The following is a 16,440-nucleotide window of genomic DNA, read 5'->3' as shown; positions in this document are numbered from 1 at the left end:
TATATCTTAATAGAATAGTTTTAGAGTGGCATTTTTTTTTAAGAAAAGGTTGATTTTTAATCTTAGTTTACATAATTGTTTTGCTTTTTTAATTGTCTTTTGTCAAAATCGCCGTTATTAATGCCATACACGAAGTAAAAATTGATAAATGAGATCATTAAGATTAAGCGCGTTTTCGACCGTAATTTCACGCTTGAGTGCTTTTTGTTGCGTCTCCGAGGAGTACTCCACTTGTCCTTGCGTCTATGGCGTAATGTGCTTATTGTTACCAAGAGGTAGAGGAATAAAAGTAAAGTCTCAAGATCGCGAAGCCCCTTTGTTCGATCGTCAAGTGTACCCCACAAGCTCGACGACAATGACAAAAAGCTTAACGCCTTCAGAACCAACAGCCGACAAAAAAGTAATTCGTATATCCTTCGTCACCCTCGATTTTCGTAACATCGCTAATCTATTGTATTTCACAATTTTCATGTCCTGATTAATAATAATCAGGTTTTAATATTTTAAAGTCATTTTTCTCTAATATTTATAAATATTATATAGGTATGTATATATATATTTAATTTTTAATTATAATTTCTATTTGTATGTAAGGTCTTTAAAATATGAAAGATGTTTTCCTAAAATAAAATTTTCAAAGTTCAAGAGAATATCTCTCTTGGCCTCTCCCGATAATTCTTAATATTTTATACGAGCAAGAAATACGTTCACGGGAATGTATTTTACACGCGTACATATTTTCAGACAAGAACGTGCCTTCGGCGCATTGAATATTCCTCGACACATCCTATACACTGGCAGGGCGTTGAATTCTTATTGCACGGACCTTGAAGGTCTCTCGAAGATCACGGAAGCACTCTCCTATATAAGCATGCGTAGATCCGCGTGCGTGCAGATCAGTCCCAGCTTCTGATCCAAAAGTAGTGAAAACCCATCGTCATGTTTAGGCTGGTAAGATAGACGATTCTTAACATTACTTAGCAACTTTGTAAGATGGAAAATTAAAAATAATTATATATGTATAGATATTTAATAAATGTCTCATGTTAAAATTTAATCTATATAATATAAAGATGATCAGAAAGACTTGTGTATCAATATTTAATAAACGTTTATAAAAAGTCAATACCTTAATTTTAATAATTTATATTTTCAAAATGCTAAATTCTTAATGAGATATACATTTTTTTTTTTAAATGTCAAATAAACGAACTGGCAATCGTTATTCCTAAAACATTTTGACAACAGAACGTCGAATTTTCTGATCTGTTGAGAATGTAAAGATGGTTGGAAAATATTGACACCCCCGGCATCCTATTCTTTCCAAGATCATCTCGAGGTTTCATATCCGCGGCAAACGTTCTCTTTCGTAGGTGGTTATTTTCGTCCTGGCAAGCATCGCCACGGTGCAATGTGGAACTATTCTCACGCCTGTTATTGGCAAGCTCGTTTCTGAGAAGGTCGTCGAGGCGCACGGCAGCAACGTGGTGCATCCATCGGCGTCGCTGGTGGCAGCAGCTTCGCCCGCGCTGCTGAGATACGCGGATGTCGCTCTGGTACAGCAACCAGTCGCCGAGATCGTGCAACCGGTGGCGAAGGCTTCCTTGGTCGCCGAGAAGACGATCGAGGCCCATGGACATCAAGTGATCCACGACGCGCGTCCGTTGGTCGCAGTGGCAAAACCTCTAACAGCCATCGAATCACACGTCGCAGTACCTGCGATTGCCAGTCGTGAAATAGCCTACACGGCACCGTACTATTCACCGTATTTTTCGGCGTATCCCCATCAACTGATTGCCGAGAAAACTGTATCCAATTACGGGCATGTAATTCAACACGCATAATAATCACAAATAATAACTCTAAAGAGCACGCATGGATTTACAGAATAAAATCTATCCATGAATTTAAGATGCGCGCGATCTCCGTTTGAGAATATTTTATTAAAAAAGGTTAAATTATGTTCGAATGAAAAATTCTTTAATTTACAAGTTTTATAAATTTAAAGAGAGACAATTGATCTCTGTTGTGCTCGTTAGTGTTAAAGGAAGGATCATCTTTCAGTCTTTGCTCGCAGTCGGAAAATCGCTCACCCTAAACTATCATCACTTTTTATCACTTTCGCGACGATATTATTGTCTTGGTAGATCACTCTAAGAATTGTTCCGAGTTCGAGAACCATGTCGTTCGCGTGACTCGACAAAACGGATCGAAATTGGCAGTCTTTAGCCTGGGAAAGAGGCCGGACGATCACGTTTGTCAACATTTATAAAAAAAAAAAAAGATTGTACTCGATGTAAATTCCTCAATAAAAATTTTCATGCATTTTCATATCCAGACGCACATATATTTAACAATCCCAAGAAGATCGTATAAAAGTTATTCCTTTCTGTATCCAAACTAGGTGTATTTGTCGTTACAATAATTTCTCTATTATATGTATATGTATATGTCTACACTACTAATATTTTCTCGACAAGTGAGATTCGCGATCGTAAATTGCGTACAGCTGCGTCGTCTTGTCAACGAGTTTGCCACTTGATCAATGATACATATCTGTACCTCGATATAAATTGCCCGACGCGCGATTACCTTCGAAGGTATATGCACGCTTGGATTGCACCTCAAGGTCTTGGGTGAATGAACTGCGAGTACTGCTAATGGCCTCGGTATCCCTTGTCTACGGTACGCCGAATGGCGTTGTAAAGCATCGCCGGATCGCGCTTGTATCCAAAGAGACGCGCGTAGCCGAGTCGCGCTAGCCTATCGAACCGTCTCCCTTTCTTAAATCACGCTCGTGTCCCACACTGACACTGTGAATGTATATACGTACACACATATACTCGCTGAAGAAAATACCAACGGGAGAATTGCAGCGAAAACGTACGTGCTGCGTCCGAGGGACGTGGATCGATAATTGAAAAATGCGAAGTCGAAGGGCTCTTGCACCAGGATTGTTTCTCGAAAGAGGAAGAAATAGAAATGGGAGGTAATGGAAGAGAGGAACGTTCCTTGGGACGAAGCATTATTCTTATCGATGTACTGTTCTGTCGTGCGCGTTTTATCCGTTGTATATTTAACGAAACGTAATACGAACGGAAGGAAATCTGCAATTTAATTTTTGTTAAGAAGATATACTGCGGAGTTTAGATTATTAAGTATCTTTTTGGATAAAAATAACATTATTTCCGTTGTTGTAACAGATTCGCAATACATATTCCTTTTAATGCGCAAATATTTACAATAATTTTCCCTGATCTTCTCTTTCAAAGGAATCATTTAAAATGGTAAAAAATCTGCAGGATTTTCTTGCAAAAAATCTCGATTATGTGCGGAAATAATAATTTTGCTAAAACGTCTAAAAATTTTGCTAGGTCAGAAAATAATAATTTTCTTAGACTATCAGAATAATTATATGTAAAACGTTCCACCTAGATTGTTAAAATTGTACACCTATCTGCGCATCATTGTCATCAATTAACGTTCTATATAATTATTTTAATGATCCAACCAAATTATTCTCTGTATTTAGCTAAATTTCTAGATATTTCAGCAAAATCATTCTTTCCATGTAGAGCACATCGATTATTTCTGAGATCGACTACTAATTCAATTCTTGTTTTCCTATATTATAAATACGTTATGACACAACCATAAAGTTATAGTTACTCCAGAAGTAAGATGTAATGTATGGTCGATGCATCCTAGAGCAAGGATGCGACATGTTGCAACTATACAGCCTTGTCCGTCCCTGAGACCGGGGAGGAATGCGGTGGTACGGCAGTTACGAACTTTTGTAGTGCCGGACGAGTCTACTTTTTACGGCATCCCTTGAGACTTCTATAAGTACGAGGAGACCAAGCTGGCGCGCGCATTTATACGAAGTATATCGTTCCCGAGTGCATCCGCGCAGAATCCTTGCCCGAAGTCGTCATGCTGCGATTTGTAAGTAAATCTGACATTCCGTGGAGAGTGCAAAGTGCATCCACAATGAATTTAAAAATCGTAACGAAATATAATAATAATTTTTTACGAATAATTACTTCTATTGTGATGCCCATGACGTCTCCGAATCGTTGCAATTGATATTTATTTTGCCGAAGTGTAACACGCTTATTCACCATCGAGGAGGTGTCTTTTCGCGACGATATTTACCTCACGTAGACTCATTTGCTTCACGCGGTTCAACGGTTACTTATATTTGCCGACGTGCCCCGCGCGGCCAAGTTTTCCAATTTAAATAAGAAGCGAGCTTTTCCTTTATGACGATTACTTGCAGATCCTGCTCGCCACTCTCGTCGGCCTTGCGTGGTCCGCGCCAGCGCCGGCACCCAGACCACTCACCCTCGTCTCCGAGCTGAAAACTCCGGCGTCAACTGCCAAGCTCACACCGCTGGTTGCGCCGATCGCGCCAATCGCTACACCAGTAATCGCACCGGTTTCCCGTCTCGCCTATGCCGCACCCGTTCTTTCACAGGTATAGATACGAAAAGTCCAAGTGCACATCTTGGCGTTCAGCATTCAAAAATCGACTCACGCGCCGCAAAACCGTTCGATTTCTATAAATAGGATCATCCACCGAATCAGAGGTGACCTATACCGATAGCTTCAATTCAAGAATCGAACATTTGTGTTAAATTTACATTTAAAGAATCGATTTTCAAATTTATATTATACTTATGAAGTTTTATTTCTTTATATAATAATATACCCTTATATAATAATATAAGAAAAATAATCAAAGACGAGTAAAACAGCAAAGAGTGTTATAAAATATTTAATAAAATTTAATGTATTCAATATATATTAAAAATAAGCGAAACTAGTTTTACTTAACAAAATCTTCTTCAGTTACATTTTAATTAAAATTCATTTGACAAGTCATAATTTTGAATTGAAAATTTGATTGTTAAATGATGATAATAAAATAGAAGTCGCAAATAATCACAAAAGAATTGGCAAAGTGGAAAAAATTAAAATTACAAGTAATCTATAATCTGCTACTGCACTTTTCCGAAGGCTTTTTTCTTATTTCATGAATTAATATCGAAAAAGAACGCAATTCTTTGATTGTATTTTTCGATTATTCAACATTAAATTTCAAGGAAATATGATAAATCAAGATGTAATTTTTACATGGATCTTGCTGTCGAGAATAAAGAACGAAAGAAGAGAAAAGGGAAATGTTTCCTATTTCACAAAGCTTATCGTTTTATGTGATCAAATTGCGTTGGAAAATCAAAGTACAATTTTTTATTACACGTTTCTCGTTATTACTAGGTATCACCATACGCTTATTATTCTGCACCGATCGCGGAGATCCCGTCGAGTTACTCGATCGAGCAACATGGGTACCATATTACCTACTGACCGCAAAAATCATCAGACCGGTAGCCGTCGACCTCAGTAAAGCCCGTGTGGAAGTATGCGTAGCAGCTCGCAGCTTGTCTCCTCATCGATAATCATCTCCTATCGTGTAATCTCATCCACGCAAAAAAAAAAAAGAACTTGGTGAAAGTCGACGTGTTTATTTTCTAAACCCTTATTTCCATCTCCTATACCTTCCTCGACAACCTCGAAGAAATTACGTAGTCATAGCCGATCTTTTCTTTATCGTTCTTCTCGAGAACGAATTACTAAGAATTTTTCTCTCTTAAAATATTCATATAATTTTGCGTTATAATATTATATGCATTTTAGAGCTTTAATCTTAACATCGCTCGAACGTAAAGTTATTGTCTTCACAGTGAAGTTATTATCTATGTTATATTCGCTGCATCGAATCCATTTGCATTCCGGCGTAGAAAGAAGAAGGATATCTGAATTGGGTCAAGACAATTTACGCGCGGTTTAACGCGGCACGATCCACGACACGAAATTCCCAGGTTACGAAAGGCCGCGGAAAATCCCTGTTACATAATGACGCAGTGCGTGGTCCGTGAAAGGAAATCGGCATCGTTGCGATCACCGTTGTGATCATCGATACGTGACAAGGAAAAAAGCCCGTGGTTGCTTTGAGGACTTTAGTTCCCGTTCTAAATCTGAGTACTAAGGGAACCAAAATGGCGAAAATTCTGAAATCACGGAATCGTGTAAATTCCTCCCGGTGAGAATCTACGTACGGGATTCGATTGGATAAAAAAAGCCTCCTACGAAACCTAAAACAGGTTCATAAGTTCATTGACACGTTCCCTTAGAATACACGCGCGAGTACTTTCTCCCGGATCCTAAGAGAGTCTAAATGTTTACGGGAACATCTAGCTCCGCGTTTAAGCCCTATAGTATAGTCACTTTTTTTTACCACATTGTAATCTTCCTGATCAATGAGCGTAATACTCGTTTCCTCGTAGCGAGACGTAGGCTTGTCGAAGTGCGCCTCTTCACTTTCTACCGAGAGTGAAAATCATTACTCATATCGAGCCTGATGATCCATAAAGTCAAGGTCGATGCACCTCACGACCGGCACGACCATGAGAAGAAAGTAACCGGTTTGGTACATTTCCTCGAGCGTAATCGTTTATTTTGGAAGTTGCGACATGAAAGAAGAACTCATGAGAGAAGAATCTTTCTACATAATTGTGAACGCCAACAATAACACGATTCTACAACTATTTAAATTAGAGTGTACCTCGATTAGAGGAATCGATATTATGAAGTCATCAAATAAATTATCACGAACACAATCTAGATTAAAACCGTAAATTTATATAGATCCTCTTCAGAGTATACAGTTGCAACACCAATATCGAAGTTGCCTCTATAGTCGAATCTTAGACAAATTTATTATTTATTTGCGAGGTAACCTCGAGGTAACCCGAGCCAGACAAATGGTAATTTTTACGCAATTTTATTGAAAAGTATAAAATGACGTAAAACATATAATTATGTAAAGCATAATTCATTCACAAAATATTCATTAAATGATAAACAGTACTGCATTTGTATTCGTATATACATGTTGTCTTGTCTCTTACATAATGCCAGCTCTACAAGAAAAACCCACTTGATGTTCTCCAGGAATTGTGTGGCAAACTAATTATACGAAAGACCATGCGAGTCAACTTCTTCGTACCTGATGGCCTTTTACATTCGTAGTCGTTTCTTTGTTTTCGAAAAAACTAATTTAAATTAATCTGTACAAAGAATATTGAAACTTTAGGATATTGTTTATAGTTTTTCAGTCTTTAATTATAGAAGGTAATACATTATGCGTAAGAATGATTAAAAATATCTTTACTCGAAATTCTTGTTATATATTTCGGTATTATTATAAATATTAAATGATTTTAAATACAATAAATCGTCACACGAAGCATTCAAGTATTCACGTGTATTAATTTGTATAATTTAATGCGACAGACTTTTCATTTATAATTAATGGAAATTTTAATCATACAAATATTACAAATGTTGAATTAAGATATATGCTTACTAGAAATCATGTTAAATATTCCATTGTGTTATTCTTCCATAATACAGGATTAATGGATTCAATGTAAATTTCTCTCGAAGTCACAATGTAAATTTCAATCGTACCACATTGGAGTTTATTGTATTTTTTGTATTTCTCCAATAAAATAAATATTCTAAATGCTATCGAGAGAACAGCAGATATAATGTAAAATTTCCTGTGTATATATATCCAATGTATCGTTTCTCAATCAAGTGTAAATCGAAAAATAGAACGTTGATGTAGTAAGAACGGGAAAATGGCGGGAGATGCGAATTTTCGTATTCATGCGACGAAAAGATGAGTCTGACACATCTAAGATACGCGTTACGTTGTTTGAATTACACTTTTTTCCGATTTTTTTTTACGACGTGCTAGAAGAAGCGTCACGAAGACGGATGTTCGCCCGTCGTCGATGACTCACGGATCTACCCCACCGGTGGTTCACGTGACGGGCCCAGCATCCCCGAAAGGGACGGCTTCTCTATATAAGATTCGTGACGACTTCGGTAAAAGCACAAACCACGACGTCGTGCAGGGAGAAAGTTCCATTAGAGAGCGAGAGTTCAAGTATAAGACGCGGCAGCGGATCGAGAAAAATTAGTTTATCGCAGGTGCATTTGAAGATAAACGATCAGGTATGTTTTTAAATAATATTAATAATTTTTATTATGTTTTATAAAAACTATAAAAGATTACTTTTTTTTATTGTTATTGGTAATTTTGTGTAAAAATTGTTTAAATTTATACATGAAAATATGAATAACAACTGCAAAAGTGTCTATGCAATTTTAGAGAAAAGATATTAAAATACAACAAATATAATAAGATGTTTACGTATCGAGATTAATATTTACAAATTACTTTATTAGCTATAAAATTAAGATTATTATCATAGAGGTAAAAGAAGATCGGGATATATATGACAAGTAAAATAATTATACAGATAATTCTTTCAATAAATAGTCAAATGGTCTCAATTTCTAAGTAGCGATGACGTGATTTTAACTATAAATCAAATGTAAATCATGAAAAAGATGTGGAATCTCATGTTTAATCATAGATCGACTTATTGTCTAATCCATTAGAGATTTTTTTCAGAGGGATAAATATTTTTTCGCGTTCGTCGACGAAGAGCGATCGCGGCAAGGAATGTTTTTATCGATTACCGATTGACCACGGCAATATAATATTTGCATACGCTCATCGCTATTTGTTTAATAATTGGAAAATTGAGATTTCTCCAATATATCTCTTAAATATACAGATATATGTATATGAATCGCATAAAATGTTTTATTGAAATTAGGAGTGAAACCTACGTGTGTCGCTCTATCATAGAGTACATGTATAAAAACTTTCTCTTCTTTAAATACTGCCTCCGTCTCGTCCTTATTCAGATTCACGATTTGTCAAGCATAATATCTGACCCACTATTGTGATGCTAAAGACGAATTACTCTGCTGTGAATATTTCAGAGAAGCTACTTGTATCCTGATCAGTTTCTATTTGAATAGCTTATAGTTTATATAATCTGTATAAAACAGAAATAATGCATAGAACGTTTAAACATCATTTTACTTAAAAATTTAGGTATTTCTTGTATTTTGTAAATTTTCATTAAAATTTCAGTTTATTAGAATTGCGTTTCAAGACCGACGATTGTTCGGCGCGCAGTTTGGGGGGACTACGTATATTAGTTAATTATTAATTTGTTTTAATTCGTGATAGTACCGTGGTATAGTTTATATGTAAGCAATTAAAGTTAGACTGTTATAGACTTCGTGTTTGTATTAGTTATGTTTGTAAACTTTGTTTTTCGTTTTCAAGAGAAAATCGAAATAGGAGGAAAAAAAATTCGATGATTTAACTGTAAATAACAAACATGAAGATGATAGAAATTTAAATAGTCATAAAATTTTTAATGAGTCGAGTAATGTAGGACGACTTAATTGTTTTTCTATTGCCGGCCTACTTCGAGATAATTGATTTAGTGTAAGAAGCGAGTCGTGGAGGATGATTAAGAGAATATAAAGCTGGTTGCATTGCTTGCGCTATATTATAGAGGAAGCTACGACGTACAAATGTCATAGATTACAACGTGAATTCGCGATTTAAGGCAAGATGTTAAGGCAAGTGGAAAGTAAAATATTAAAATTATTTGCACGTACACACAGCACGTAACCACTTTCACTGTCGTAGGCGGTAAATAAAAGACGCGTCATGACATGTTATGTATACCTTTGCCAAATATAGCGATTCTAGTTTAAAGTCAGCGTATTAATCACTCTAAAATTGCTCTATCACAAACGTTAGATTGCGTATGGAAACACTTTACCTAATTTGAAATTTAAATCACTCCGCCCCAGTGGACGTCACACCGCATTCATTATGCAATTACTTTCCCCGTGTTGACAAAGCGATTTCGGAAGAAATAAAATAATATGAGATGTGCTCGGCAAGAGACATCACATTATACGAACCGGACAAACGACTTTCACCCAACTTCCTCTCGCTTTCGTTAGTCCCTCCTCAGTTTAATTACACGCCTGTACACATTTTCATACAGTCTTAGCTGGTACCGTTATCTGAAACCGGTATTTACTTATACATGTATGAGTAAGAATGTTACTGTAGTGAGAAATAAAGATTTTGTTTTCTCAAGTAAACAAACGTTCAAAAATTTTAAAATTGTATAAATAATTACTGAAGGTCACATATGTACCTTCCATCGATTTTGACCCAATTTCGATCTGTAGTAGTAGTTGCACAATCATCACGAATAATAAAATTGAATGGAGAAAGGCGAGATGCACTTTCACGTGGATCCACGCTTGGTATTTACAGAGAAATTGTCGAGAGATCCTCGAGAGATCGATTGAGAAGACTTTAACGTCAAGGATTAAATTAAAATAATGAAGAGAAAACAGTAATAAAAATAATGAAAATAATTAGATTAAATTAAATTATATATAATACGTAATATATTATACTTGAAAAATTGAAAAAAAGTATAATATGTATATATGAAAAAATAAATTTTAATATTAGAGAGATCTTAAATATTTGATCAAAATTATAAATTATCACAGAGCAACAAAAGTTAAAGAAAACAATTTATTTGTTGATTACAAAGACAAATATAAATAAGCTAGATTTTATTCTTTGTTGCAGAATGAGGATGAAATTCGTCCTGATAGCTTGCTTGGCAATAGCAAGAGAAGTATTTGGTACTCAAGTGTACGAGACGCCGAGTGACTCTTCGCAACAATGGCAACCGTGGAAAAATCAAGACTTCAACCAAGCTTCGAACGAAGAACAAGACAAACGTCATCTCGTCACGTTCGACAACCCTGATACCCCACAACAGAGAGAGCCGCAATCACTGTCGCTTTACAATGCGAATATTCAATCGAGCGGCAGTGGAGTGGCCAACATCGTTGGTCAACAATCAGTAAGAATTTTATCGTTATTGCAAAATATTTGATATTAAATATTACAAGGATAATTTCTAATTAAAGTCAGAAAGATACATTTTTAACAAAGTAAAGTATACATTTTACACTTAGAGTGTGTGTGTGTAACCACTTTAAAGAAATATAATAAGTTAACAAATGTACGAATATGTTTATATATTGAATTACAGATTGATTCTGTGATCGATAATATTATCGTATCTAGTCGGAAAGGTCGCAATCTTGAGGAATATAATGAAATTTACTCTGATCCTAAAATAAAAAATGCTCTACAGCTTGACAATGATACGCTCGCACGTAGTTACATCAAGGACAAGCTTTGCTCTCTTAGTTTGATCAACGTAAGTATAGTTTTCTGAGTCGATTAAATATTTTAGAAATATGATCCTTTTTCTGCTTTGAGAAATTTGAAAGTTAGTTATAAACTCTTGTGAACTACGATCTGAACTCGTGTCGCTTTATAAATTTTTATTATTATGAGTGTAATTAACGTTCCAAGCTCTTTCCTGTTTAATTCTCAAACATATGGTATACATATAAAGTCTTGAGAGCTCAAAAATTATATTTTATATTATGACTTTTATGATATCCAAACCGTGTTTATAAAAATGTTGTATTAATTATTTTATATAGTGCGAGGACATAGTAGAACGACGACCTTACTATTCTCCACACCGCGATATTCATCCTCACGACGTCATCTATGCTCAACCGGTGACCATTAAGCCAGTAGGCCGTCCACTTCCGGCCATACCCGTGAAACGACCTCCTTATGGTCCAGCGAAACCTGTACCACTTCCTAGTTTTGGTTCTTCGCTGGGACCCAATGTTTTTCCTGGACCCGGACCGACGTTCGGTAGACCTCCGCCTGTATTTGTCGGGCCTTATCCTGGATACAAGAAACCCGGTCCGCCTCTCTCATTAGGACCCAAACCCATATACGAACCCAGCATCGAGTCCGATTTCGAGGATAAATTTATCGATAAGAAGCAGGTGCTTCTCCATCAACCGACTGCTTCAGGTGTTCAGCAACACGTTCATCATCATTACCATCACGGAGACGTCGACGGCAGCGTGGCGCATAATCCCGCCGTAGTCGCGTCATCTCCTCCCCTCGGTAGCCTCGGCAGTTATGGTTATGGAAACAGCGGTACTTACGGCGGCTTGATCAATGATTTCGAAGATTACAAGAAAACGTTCAACATCAAAGCGCCTACGAGCAACAATGGTCCGTCTGTCTCTTCCTCGTTCACAAAGGACTACGCTGATCGTTATCCCACTTACGTGAAACCGAATGGCAAACAGTTTAATCCCGATGGACAATCCATCTCCAGTCAGTTCTTGGAGAATGGTGGTTCTCCCGGTGATTATCCGTTCAATAATGGTGCCGACAACAGTTTCAGTTCTTCGTCGTACGACGATTGCGTATGCGTGCCATACGATCAATGCTTGGTATCCAATCAGGTAGGCCGTAAAGACGATCACTACTTGGCGATCGATCCGCGCAATCTCGATAAGGATATCGAGGCTGAAATTGACGAGGTAGTAATCACCGATGGAAACGGTACAATGACTGTCGTAAGGGTGCCCAAGGGAGCAAACGAGACCGAGCAGATCGTGGAAACGAAAAACGAGCAGACAGAGGAAGCGGAAGTTACGAAGCGAAGCAGCAGAGATGTCAAGCACGTTACCAAGGAGGACGACAGGCAGGTGATACAAGAAGTAAGTTGACTGTTTCTCTTGCTTTTCTTGCGAGTTCCGAGCGGACGATGTGCGGCAATCGATATACATGTAAATCACTAAACTTTGACCGTTACTTAGATATTTAGATTAGAAGTTAAAATTTAGATTATAAATTAATTCAAATTATTCGCATCGGATGCTCAACTCGTGTACTGATTAAATTATCGGACGTGTAAAATGCATACGCTACTTATGACAAACATTTAGCGTCATTGTTCTATCGCTCATGCATCGCTCAGTTTGACACGCTCAGTTAGTCGGTTTGTCCTAGACAACGCAACCTCACAATTAAACGTCTGTACTAGAAACGATAGATTAGAAATCGTCGTAGTGGAAGACATCGGAACTCTTACAATCTGGATCGAATGAATGTTTTTAACAAAGCGGGGAAAGGAAAAGCAATAAGAAAGTTTCGACTATTATCAACTTGTTAATTCTCTCGAAAAAAAAAACCGGAATCGGGATGAAAGAGAGAGAGAGAGAGAGAGAGAGGAAGAGAAATAGACCTCGGTTCTACGTGAACTTGTTCGTCTCCCTCGTTGCAGAGACTGACGGTAGGAACCGGCAATCTGGACACCTCGAAATTGAACGTGAAGCCGACTTGGGGCGTCAGTTTCGGCCTACCGCAGACCGGTGGTGTCGGTCCAATCGCGCCCCACCCTGGTAATCTCCTGGGAACCCCGGGATACACGCCGGGCTACGGGCTAGTTGGCGGCCAGGGCATAAATCTAGGTCCGGTCGCCGTGAATCCGCTCGTAGCGGTGCAGGTCACCAAAGACGAGTACGGCGAAAAGGTCATCAAGCCTTACGTGAACCTTCATGTAACGCCCAATCCAGGACTTATTCACAAGCTAGGCCATCTTCTAGCTTACAAGAAATATGGACTATACGGCGGTCATTACGGCAGTCATTATGGTGGTCATTACGGCGGACAACACGGCGTTTACGCTCCTCATTATCACACGCATCACGAGAGACCGATCTATCATTATCCGTCCAGACCGCCGTTCTATCCATCGCACAATATTCACCATCACGAACCGATCTATTACAAGCCTCACAGCGGATACTATCCCTCCTACTACAAGGACGATAACGACGATTACGATGAATACGATTATTCGGATGATTATCAGAATGATTACTATAGAAACGCTCGTGCGAGAAACGCGTCTACGACGAAAGATACACAATTCTTGACAAAGGATTTGTCGAAGGTTTCGCCACAAGGACTGACCGGCAACGAACGACAGAGAAGCGGGAAGATTACCTTCTCAGACAGAAAGAGACGCGACACGACGACGGCGTTTAGCGAAACGACGTCGGAGGTAAGGATACGGTTGGTTGGTCTGTTCGCTCTGTTGAACAGACTTAACCGTTGTAATAACGAGATTGTAGAGCCGCTGTAAAGCGGCTGAGGCCGTCGGCGGATGACTCAGGATGACGATCACGGTGATACCGACTCTGCGAACTTACGAAACACGGGACTGTCAAACTGAGCAGCGATGTATAGCATAGATAGAAGTCGTGAACACGATAAGTAGAACTTGTCGTAGGTATACGTCGGGACGAAATCAATTGATCGATTCCTTTCTATTCACAGAGACAATACGGACGTCCGGCTTGCAATTCTTATCAAGTCTGCTGCCCAAAATCGCAGATAACAGGAAAACAACGTGATCAATGTGGAGCTAGAAATGCACAGGGCATCAATGGCCGTATCAAGACCCCGGTATTCGTCGACGGAGAATCCGAATTTGGTACGCGACTCTTGATAGTATAGAATTTACTGTTGGGATATTTATTTAATAGAAAAGGATTCTGTTAATATGTTTATATAAAAATAACTCCCTTTTTTATTGTAATTTCAAGAACAACCAACATTTAACTGACATTATTGTTTATCGATCGTATATTAATAAATACGTGTACAATATTTTAATAAAACGTTCCTGAATATAGAGATCAGTTATCGTTATCGCGAATTTAATATTATTACTATAATATTAAATTTTTCGAACATTAATTTTTAATATGCTTCAAATTTTAAATACTTGATATTAATAATTTCATATAATGCATTTTCACTGCTTAACAGTATGATATTATTTGAAATACTTTCCACACATGTAATTTTTTAATAATTTTAAATATTTCATTACATGGCAATATTAAATTATATTATTGTTATATTAAATAATTTTTAATTTAAGGTGAATACCCGTGGCACGTAGCTATTCTGAAAAAGATCACCTCGGAAAGTGTCTACGTTTGCGGAGGTACTTTGATCTCGTCCCGACATATCATTACCGCCGCTCATTGTATCAAGAACCATGTCCATCGTGATCTTCGGGCACGATTAGGCGAATGGGACGTGAATCACGACGTCGAGTTCTACCCTTACATCGAGCGCGACATCGTGAGTGTCTTCGTGCACCCTGAGTATTACGCCGGCACTCTCGCTAACGATATCGCAATTCTGACGCTGGACCATAAGGTCGATTTCGCAAAGAACCCTCACATCAGCCCAGCCTGTTTGCCAAATAAATACGACGACTTCACTGGAGCAAGGTGCGTACTCCCCGTAATTTATAAAACGAAAGAGATCATCGTGTGAACAAAATTATTTCAAAAATTTCTCATCAATATAGCAAGAATATTCTACTAATTCAAGGTTAATAAATTTCAATTCTTCACATATTGATATCAATTATTTCTCTATATTTGTAGGAAAGTAATTGATATCAATACAGCGATAACGAATTTTGTAGATAAATGGTTATAGCATGAACTAATTTAAAATATGATATACCTATATATACATATCTAAAACTTTTTTTGATAGACTATTTTATATTATGGCGTTATAATATTCTTAGTAATTAAATTCCTAATAATTTCCAGAATTTAATAAATTTTAAAATTTGAAGTCTAGTATTACTAAAAGAACGTAGTAATAACATTATAATTATCTCTTATATTCTTCGTAAATTATTTAATGTTGCCTCATATACGCAAGAAGAAGCAGCAGCGATATTTAAAAAAAAATTCGTATGTACATAACAAATTATATTCTGATAAATTTTTAAAAAATTCTTGTTATTTATAAGAGTCAAATAATCGTAAATAAAAATAAATCGAAAATCTTTCGGACTCTCGCTTGTAAACGCGATGTGCTTTAATTGAAATTCAGGATCGATAAAAAAAACACGTTTTAAACAGTTTAAAACATCCTTAATGAATGTTTTTAATATGTTTTAAATATGTATACTGTTTAAAGCACATTTGAAGCATTAATAACGTGTTTAAAAAAAAGTGTAATGTATTCTTAAAAAATATATATATATATATATATATATTAATCCTTATCAACCTTGTTGAAAATTTAACGTAATGTATGGCAGATGTTGGACCACCGGATGGGGCAAGGACGCTTTCGACGATCGCTCCAAGTATTCTAACGTGTTAAAAGAGGTGAACCTACCTGTCGTCAGCAACCATGTGTGTGAGCAGCAGATGAAACAGACGCGGTTAGGATTCAGCTTCACGCTTCATCCGGGCTTCATCTGCGCCGGCGGCGAAGAAGGCAAAGATGCCTGCAAGGGCGACGGCGGCGGCCCCATGGTCTGCGAGCGTCAGGGCCACTGGCAGTTGGCCGGCGTCGTCTCTTGGGGCATCGGTTGCGGCCAGGCGAACGTGCCTGGTGTCTACACACGCGTCTCGCACTATCTTGACTGGATTCACCAGATTGTTAGATCTGTGAATTACTGA

General features: G+C 37.5%; 3 protein-coding genes across 3 annotated transcripts; all 3 read left to right on the top strand.

Annotated features, from left to right (window-relative positions):
* The first annotated feature begins 899 nt into the window (after positions 1–899).
* Positions 900–2,352, top strand: LOC108779099 (uncharacterized). Its single transcript, XM_018546456.1, has 2 exons — positions 900–951; positions 1,374–2,352. The coding sequence occupies exons 1-2, from the start codon at positions 940–942 to the stop codon at positions 1,842–1,844; spliced, it is 483 nt and encodes a 160-aa protein (XP_018401958.1). The 5' UTR covers positions 900–939; the 3' UTR covers positions 1,845–2,352.
* Positions 2,353–3,860: 1,508 nt separating this feature from the next.
* Positions 3,861–5,509, top strand: LOC108779114 (uncharacterized). Its single transcript, XM_018546471.1, has 3 exons — positions 3,861–3,945; positions 4,280–4,477; positions 5,281–5,509. Exons 1-3 carry the CDS (start codon positions 3,934–3,936, stop codon positions 5,368–5,370), a joined length of 300 nt encoding a protein of 99 aa, XP_018401973.1. The 5' UTR covers positions 3,861–3,933; the 3' UTR covers positions 5,371–5,509.
* Positions 5,510–8,009: 2,500 nt separating this feature from the next.
* LOC108779021 (uncharacterized) lies at positions 8,010–16,440 on the top strand. Its single transcript, XM_018546351.1, has 8 exons — positions 8,010–8,088; positions 10,625–10,904; positions 11,097–11,267; positions 11,560–12,648; positions 13,215–13,997; positions 14,273–14,429; positions 14,883–15,240; positions 16,074–16,440. The coding sequence occupies exons 2-8, from the start codon at positions 10,626–10,628 to the stop codon at positions 16,438–16,440; spliced, it is 3,204 nt and encodes a 1,067-aa protein (XP_018401853.1). The 5' UTR covers positions 8,010–8,088; position 10,625.

Source organism: Cyphomyrmex costatus, unplaced genomic scaffold (genome assembly GCF_001594065.2).
Source record: "Cyphomyrmex costatus isolate MS0001 unplaced genomic scaffold, Ccosl1.0 scaffold55, whole genome shotgun sequence".
In the NCBI taxonomy this organism is placed as follows: Eukaryota; Metazoa; Arthropoda; class Insecta; order Hymenoptera; family Formicidae; genus Cyphomyrmex; species Cyphomyrmex costatus.
The sequence above is the reverse complement of the archived record's forward strand: the minus strand, read 5'-3'. Positions and strand labels throughout refer to the sequence as shown.